The 9,130-nt window shown below is 45.7% G+C and overlaps 1 protein-coding gene across 1 annotated transcript in view; it reads left to right on the top strand.

Annotated features, from left to right (window-relative positions):
• Nucleotides 1–7,386: 7,386 nt before the first annotated feature.
• PRKAR2B (protein kinase cAMP-dependent type II regulatory subunit beta) overlaps nucleotides 7,387–9,130 on the top strand; it is a 193,362-nt gene continuing 191,618 nt past the window's right edge. Inside the window, exon 1 of the mRNA XM_069765068.1 lies at nucleotides 7,387–8,265. Coding sequence (XP_069621169.1) covers nucleotides 8,007–8,265 — 259 coding nt within the window. The 5' untranslated portion in view covers nucleotides 7,387–8,006. The remainder of the gene's footprint in view (nucleotides 8,266–9,130) is intronic.

Here is a 9,130-nt window from a genome sequence, read left to right as displayed (position 1 = left end):
AGTCCAGAAGTGAACGGCAAAAGTATAGGCGGAAAAAAGGGTTGTGCTTTTATTGTGGTGATTCAGCTCATGTTATATCAGCATGCTCTAAACGCACAAAAAAGGTTGATAAGTCTGTTGCCATTAGTACTTTACAGTCTAAGTTCATTCTGTCTGTGACTCTGATTTGTTCATTATCATCCATTTCCGTCGATGCCTATGTGGATTCAGGCGCTGCCCTGAGTCTTATGGATTGGTCATTTGCCAATCGCTGTGGGTTTAGTCTGGAGCCTCTGGAAGTCCCTATTCCTTTGAAGGGAATTGACTCTACACCTTTGGCTATGAATAAACCTCAGTACTGGACACAAGTGACCATGCGTATGACTCCCGTTCATCAGGAGGTGATTCGCTTCCTGGTACTGTATAATTTGCATGATGTTCTAGTACTTGGTCTGCCATGGTTACAAACTCATAATCCAGTCCTTGACTGGAAACCAATGTCTGTGTTAAGCTGGGGTTGTCAGGGGGTTCATGATGATGCACCTCCGATTTCTATCGCTTCATCTACTCCTTCTGAGATTCCTGTGTTTTTGTCTGACTATCGGGATGTTTTTGAGGAGCCTAAGCTCAGTTCGCTTCCTCCTCACAGGGATTGCGATTGTGCTATAAATTTAATTCCAGGCAGTAAATTTCCTAAAGGTCGTTTGTTCAATCTGTCAGTGCCAGAGCATACTGCTATGCGGGATTATGTTAAGGAGTCCTTGGAAAAGGGACATATCCGTCCATCTTTGTCCCCTTTGGGAGCAGGTTTTTTTTTCGTGGCCAAAAAAGATGGTTCCTTGAGGCCTTGTATAGATTATCGTCTTTTGAATAAGATTACCGTAAAATATCAGTATCCTTTGCCATTGTTGACTGATTTGTTTGCTCGCATTAAGGGGGCTAAATGGTTCACTAAGATTGATCTTCGGGGTGCGTATAATCTTATACGAATAAAGCAAGGTGATGAGTGGAAAACCGCATTTAATACGCCTGAGGGCCATTTTGAGTATTTGGTAATGCCTTTTGGACTTTCTAATGCTCCTTCAGTCTTCCAGTCCTTTATGCACGATATTTTCCGTGAATATCTGGATAAATTTATGATTGTGTATTTGGATGATATTTTGGTTTTTTCTGATGACTGGGAGTCTCATGTTCAGCAGGTCAGGAAGGTGTTTCAGGTCCTGCGGGCCAATTCCTTGTTTGTAAAAGGCTCAAAGTGTCTCTTTGGAGTCCAGAAGATTTCTTTCTTGGGGTATATTTTTTCCCCTTCTACTATTGAGATGGATCCCGTCAAGGTTCAGGCTATTTGTGACTGGACGCAGCCTACATCTCTTAAGAGTCTACAGAAGTTCTTGGGTTTTGCTAATTTCTATCGTCGTTTTATAACTAATTTTTCTAGTGTTGTTAAGCCTTTGACGGATTTGACTAAGAAGGGTGCTGATGTTGCTAATTGGTCTCCTGCGGCTGTGGAGGCCTTTCAGGAACTTAAGCGCCGGTTTTCTTCTGCTCCTGTGTTGCGTCAGCCAGATGTTTCGCTCCCTTTTCAGGTTGAGGTTGATGCTTCCGAGATTGGAGCGGGGGCGGTTTTGTCACAGAGAAGCTCCGATGGCTCAGTGATGAAGCCATGCGCGTTTTTTTCTAGAAAGTTTTCGCCGGCTGAGCGGAATTATGATGTTGGTAATCGGGAACTTTTGGCCATGAAGTGGGCATTTGAGGAGTGGCGTCATTGGCTAGAGGGTGCTAGACATCGTGTGGTGGTCTTGACTGATCACAAAAATTTGATTTACCTTGAGTCTGCCAGGCGTCTGAATCCTAGACAGGCTCGTTGGTCACTGTTTTTCTCTCGTTTCAATTTTGTGGTTTCATACCTGCCAGGTTCAAAGAATGTGAAGGCGGATGCTCTTTCTAGGAGTTTTGTGCCTGACTCCCTTGGAAATTCTGAGCCCTCTGGTATCCTTAGGGATGGGGTGATTTTGTCTGCTGTCTCCCCAGACTTGCGACGTGCTTTGCAGGAGTTTCAGGCGGGTAAACCTGATCGTTGTCCGCCTGAGAGACTGTTTGTTCCGGATAATTGGACCAGTAGAGTCATCTCCGAGGTCCATTCTTCTGCGTTGGCAGGTCATCCTGGAATATTTGGTACTAGAGACTTGGTGGCCAGGTCTTTTTGGTGGCCTTCCTTGTCGAGGGATGTGCGTTCTTTTGTGCAGTCTTGTGAGGTTTGCGCTCGGGCTAAGCCTTGCTGTTCTCGGGCCAGTGGATTGTTGTCACCTTTGCCTATCCCGAAGAGGCCTTGGACGCACATTTCCATGGACTTTATTTCGGATCTCCCTGTCTCTCAAAAAATGTCCGTCATCTGGGTTGTGTGTGATCGCTTTTCTAAAATGGTTCATCTGGTACCCTTGCCCAAGTTGCCTTCCTCCTCTGAGTTGGTCCCTCTGTTTTTTCAGAATGTGGTTCGTTTGCATGGGATTCCTGAGAACATCGTTTCTGACAGGGGATCCCAGTTTGTGTCTAGATTTTGGCGGACGTTCTGTGCTAAGATGGGCATTGATTTGTCCTTTTCGTCTGCATTCCATCCTCAGACGAATGGCCAGACTGAACGAACTAATCAGACCTTGGATACTTATTTAAGGTGTTTTGTTTCTGCTGATCAGGATGACTGGGTTACCTTTTTGCCGCTGGCCGAGTTTGCCCTTAATAATCGGGCTAGTTCTGCTACCTTGGTTTCTCCTTTCTTTTGTAATTCGGGGTTTCATCCTCGTTTTTCCTCTGGTCAGGTGGAACCTTCTGATTGTCCTGGAGTGGACATGGTGGTGGATAGGTTGCATCGGATTTGGAGTCATGTGGTGGACAATTTGAAGTTGTCCCAGGAGAAGGCTCAGCAGTTTGCTAATCGCCGTCGCCGCGTGGGTCCTCGACTTCTTGTTGGTGACTTGGTGTGGTTGTCTTCTCGTTTTGTTCCTATGAAGGTCTCTTCTCCTAAGTTCAAGCCTCGGTTCATCGGTCCCTATAGGATCTTGGAAATTCTTAACCCTGTGTCGTTTCGTTTGGATCTCCCGGCATCGTTTGCTATTCATAATGTGTTCCATCGGTCGTTGTTGCGGAAGTATGAGGTACCTGTTGTTCCTTCGCTTGAGCCTCCTGCTCCAGTGCTGGTGGAGGGAGAATTGGAGTATGTTGTGGAGAAGATCTTGGATTCTCGTGTTTCCAGACGGAAACTCCAGTATTTGGTCAAGTGGAAGGGTTATGGTCAGGAGGATAATTCTTGGGTGGTTGCCTCGGATGTTCATGCTGATGATTTGGTTCGCGCTTTTCATAGGGCTCATCCTGGTCGCCCTGGTGGTTCTCGTGAGGGTTCGGTGACCCCTCCTCAAGGGGGGGGTACTGTTGTGAGTTCTGTTTTTGGACTCCCTCTGGTGGTTACTGATGGTACTGGGTGACTTGTCTTTCCTGGGTTTCTGGGTTCCATCTGTTCCATCAGCATATGGGAGTTTCCTATTTAACCTGGCTTTGCTGGCATTTCCTCGCCGGTTATCAATGTATCCAGTGTGTCTTGTTACCTCTGCTCCCTGCTCCTAGAACCTTCTGGACAAGCTAAGTTTGGATTTTTCTGTTTTGTGTTTTGCTTAATTTGGTTTTTAGTCCAGCCTGCAGATATGTGATTCTCTGCTGCTGGTTGCTCTAGTGGGCTGAAATTGCTTTTCATGTACCATGAGTTGGCACATGAGTTCAAGTAATTTCAGGATGGTTTTTTGAAGGGTTTTTCGCTGACCGCGCAGTTCACTTTTGTATCCTCTGCTATCTAGCTTTAGCGGGCCTCATTTTGCTGAAACTGTTTTCATACTACGTATGTGCTTTCCTCTCATTTCACCGTCATTATATGTGGGGGGCTGCTATTTGCTGTGGGGTATTTCTCTGGAGGCAAGAGAGGTCTGTGTTTCTTCTGATAGGGGAAGTTAGATCTTCGGCTGGAGCGAGACGTCTAGGATCATCGTAGGCACGTTCCCCGGCTACTTTTATTTGTGTGTTAGGTTTAGGGTCGCGGTCAGCTCAGGTTCCATCGCCCTAGAGCTTGTTTGTATCTGTGCTTGTCATTTTTGTGATCCCCTGCCATTGGGATCATGACAGACTCCTACTGGCTCTCCTTTGTGCTTGATCTCGTTTCTCACTGTCTCACAATATCCTTCGTTTCATGTCTCTTTCTTAGGATACCGCCGCGGGGTGTGCAGGCGCGGTTCCGTAACGTTCTATTCTGGTCGCTAGGTGCCTGACAGGGACCCCCCTGTGTCTTCTCCCTGCAACAACCCCTGCCACGGGATGTTGCCTGAATCCAACCCAGTCAGCTTCTGACTAATTTTCTATCCAACCCCTAGTTTTACCAGTGTGAGGCGTGGCCAAATAAATAAAGCCTTTGGCTCCCCCTAGTGGCCGGAGTGTGAAGTGTAATGTGTGCTGGTGATACCTGGTCAGTAGAATTCCTTCAGTGCCATCAGACGTACCATCACTCCCCTTAGTGGCAGAGTGTCATACTGCAACGACCAGATTTCTGGGGCGCTGCAGACACATCGGGCCCAGGCTTATCTCAGGGAAAACATGCCTGATCAACATCTACCCTGACCAGTTGGCCGGCACCTCATACATTAGACTGTTGGCCGAACCCAACGATATGGGCAGGTTCAACTAACATGCCTAATCTGTATGGGGGCCTATATTGTATGTATATGGTAGTGAAGTATGTGAACCACCTCCTGTCATGATATACCGGTAATAGAATATGTGACCCTCCTCCTGTCATGATATAATAAAGTATGACTATCCGCCTGTCATATGAAATAAAGTATGTGACTATCCTACTCTCCCTTCACTGGCTCCCAATTTCCCAGCGTATCCAGTTTAAACTACTAACACTGTCCTACAAAGCCATCCATAACCTTTCTCCTCTGTATATTTCCGATCTAACCTCTCAATATCTTCCCTCATGTAATCTCCGGACCTCCTCCTCTCCTCCACGCTTATTCGCTCCTCACCCAATCGCCTCCAAGACTTCTCCCGAATATCCCCCATCATATGGAATTCTGTCCCCTAACATGTCCGGTTATCCACCACATTTGGATCCTTCAAACGGAACCTGAAAACCCATCTCTTCAAAAAAGCTTACAGCCTGTAATGACCACATGACCACCTCAACACCATCGAAGCTACTGCAACCCTCGACCTACTGTCTCCTTCCCCATAATCCTGTAGAATGTAAGCCCGCAAGGGCAGGGTCCCCTTCCCTCTGTACCAGTCTGTCATTGCTAGTTTGCTTACTGTAAGTGATATTTGTATTTGTATGTAACCCCTTCTCATGTACAGCACCATGGAATTAATGGTGCTATATAAATAATAATATCATGATATCGTAATAAAGTATATGACCATCCGGGCAGCACGGTGGCTCAGTGGATAGCACAGCAGCCTTGCAGCGCTGGAGTCCTGGGTTCAAGCCCCACTAAGGACAACATCTGCAAAGAGTTTGTATGTTCTCTCCGTGTTTGCGTGGGTTTCCTCCTGGTACTCCGGTTTCCTCCCACATTCCAAAGACATACTGATAGGGAATTTAGATTGTGAGCCCCAACGGGGACAGCAACAATAATGTGTGCAACCTGTAAAGCGCTGCGGAATATGTTAGCGCTATATAAAAATAAAGATTATTAATAAAGATTATTATCCTCCTGACATGACATGGTAATAAAGTATGGGACAATCTCCTGACATATGCTAAAGTATGTGACCATCCTCCTGTCCTGATATGATAAAGTATGTGACCACCCTCCTGTCATGATATGCTAAAGTATGTGACCACCCTCCTGTCCTGATATGATAAACTATGCGACCACCCTCCTGTCATGATGTGATAAAGTATGTGACCACCCTCCTGTCATGATATGATAAAGTATGTGACCACCCTCCTGTCATGATATGATAAAGTATGTGACCACCCTCCTGTCATGATATGATAAACTATGTGACCACCCTCCTGTCATGATATGATAAACTATGCGACCACCTTCCTGTCATGCTATGATAAATTATGTGACCACCCTCCTGTCCTGATATGATAAACTATGTGACCACCCTCCTGTCATGATATGATAAACTATGCGACCACCCTCCTGTCAAGATATGATAAAGTATGTGACCACCCTCCTGTCATGATATGATAAAGTATGTGACCACCCTCCTGTCCTGATATGATAAACTATGTGACCACCCTCCTGTCATGATATGACAAAAGTATGTGACCACCCTCCTGTCATGATATAAGTATGTGACCACCCTCCTGTCATGATATAAGTATGTGACCACCCTCCTGTCATGATATAAGTATGTGACCACCCTCCTGTCATTATATGATAAAGTATGTGACCACCCTCCTGTCATGATATGATAAAGTATGTGACCACCCTCCTGTCATGATATGATAAAGTATGTGACCACCCTCCTGTCCTGATATGATAAACTATGTGACCACCCTCCTGTCATGATATGACAAAAGTATGTGACCACCCTCCTGTCATGATATAAGTATGTGACCACCCTCCTGTCATGATATGATAAAGTATGTGACCACCCTCCTGTCATTATATGATAAAGTATGTGACCACCCTCCTGTCATGATATGATAAAGTATGTGACCACCCTCCTGTCATGATATGATAAAGTATGTGACCACCCTCCTGTCATGATATGATAAAGTATGTGACCACCCTCCTGTCATTATATGATAAAGTATGTGACCACCCTCCTGTCCTGATATGATAAAGTATGTGACCACCCTCCTGTCCTGATATGATAAATTATGTGACCACCCTCCTGTCATGATATGCTAAAGTATGTGACCACCCTCCTGTCATGATATGCTAAAGTATGTGACCACCCTCCTGTCATGATATGCTAAAGTATGCGACCACCCTACTGTCATGATATGATAAAGTATGCGACCACCCTCCTGTCATGATATGATAAAGTATGCGACCACCCTCCTGTCATGATATGCTAAAGTATGCGACCACCCTCCTGTCATGATATGATAAAGTATGTGACCACCCTCCTGTCATTATATGATAAAGTATGTGACCACCCTCCTGTCATGATATGATAAAGTATGCGACCACCCTCCTGTCATGATATGATAAAGTATGCGACCACCCTCCTGTCATGGCATGGTAATGAACCAGTCACACAGCTATAAGGTGCTGCCACGTCCTCGCCCTTCTACCACCAGACCCCCGCGCTATGGCTTCTGGATAGTAGAAGCGACCACTTAGAGATGGTGGTTGTCATGGTTTCTGGGGGTCACATGTAGCTGCGGGCTCCTCTTTGGCTGACACAATACGGTGGCTGCGGTAGGCGGAGGACGCTCTTTTTCCCAGGGCTGTGCGGTGACTGCGGCCGGGCGGCCGGGCGGGCGGGCTGGTGTGCAGAGACCTCGTTATCGCCCCGCAGTACGATGCTGAGCTCTGAATACAGTTTGTGGTCTCCTCCCGCGGATTTTCTTTGACAGCGTCTCCTTGGGAAGTATGTGATCGGCGGCGTGCACTGATCATTAGCTGCTGCCCTCCTCGGTGCCGCTTGTGCCCGTTACTGCCCTCAGCTGCTGTATGGATAGAGCCGCTTCGGGCCTGCTTCTTCCACAACCTGGGGAACTTCAGCGCATCCATTGTATGTAGTGCTCCTGCCCGATGCCGTGCCGCAGGACATCACTCATCAGCTGATCTGTATACATTTGCTTATAGCTTGCCTGTAACAAAGGTGCATGTCCAGCAGGTAAAGCCAGCAGAGGCTCCATTGCAGTGGTGCCACACTCATCACCTGGACGCGCTGCCATTGTGCAGCAGCCTGGATTGCCTCTCTGTATAGCTCCATCCTTCCATTCCTCTGCTGGGGCCAGGCACACCTCTCTTCTCCCGGTGCCCCTGCAGTCCTCCTGTGAGCGGCCCCCAGGGATGAGTATAGAAATCCCAGAGGGGCTGACGGAGCTGCTGCAGCGCTTCACGGTGGAGGTGCTGAGGACACAGCCGGAGGACCTCCTGGAGTTCGCCCTGCAGTACTTTACCCAGCTGAAGGAGTCCCAGAGCCAGGGGGCTGCCCTCAGCCATGGCGCGGACTTCAGGCATCTTAAAGGGGTTAACTTTGCTGAGGAACCCATGCAAACCGACTCTGAGAACGGGGACGAGGAGGACGACGACGAAGAGGAATTTGTTGGTGAGTGTCACTGGTGATGGGCATGTTATGTGTGGGTGTATGTGCATATGTGTCATGTATATGTGTGATGTGTGTATACATGTGTGTATGTGGCCATAATATGTATCTATCTCATATATGTGTTCATTATGTGTGCACGGCTATAATATGTATGTGTCTATATGATATATGTGTGTATAATGTGTGTACAGCTATAATATGTATGTGTATATATCATATATATGTATGTCCGACTATAGGTACAGTATGTGTGTGATGTGTATATATGATATATGTGGGTATGGCTATAATATGTATGTGTCTATATGATATATCTGTGTATAATGTGTGTATGGCTATAATATGTATGTGTATATATCATATATATGTATGTCCGACTATAGGTACAGTATGTGTGTGATGTGTCTATATGATATATGTGGGTATGGCTATAATATGTATGTGTCTATATGATATATGTGTGTATAATGTGTGTACAGCTATAATATGTATGTGTATATATCATATATATGTATGTCCGACTATAGGTACAGTATGTGTGTGATGTGTCTATATGATATATGTGGGTATGGCTATAATATGTATGTGTCTATATGATATATCTGTGTATAATGTGTGTATGGCTATAATATGTATGTGTATATATCATATATATGTATGTCCGACTATAGGTACAGTATGTGTGTGATGTGTCTATATGATATATGTGGGTATGGCTATAATATGTTTGTGTGTCTATATGATATATGTGTGTATAGTGTGTGTATGGCTATAATATGTATGTGTATATATCATATATATGTATGTCCGACTATAGGTACAGTATGTGTGTGATGTGTCTATATGATATATGTGGGTATGGCTA

The sequence above is a fragment of the Ranitomeya imitator genome, chromosome 4 (assembly GCF_032444005.1).
Source record: "Ranitomeya imitator isolate aRanImi1 chromosome 4, aRanImi1.pri, whole genome shotgun sequence".
Lineage (NCBI taxonomy): Eukaryota > Metazoa > Chordata > Amphibia > Anura > Dendrobatidae > Ranitomeya > Ranitomeya imitator.
This window is presented reverse-complemented; position numbering and strand designations above follow the sequence as displayed.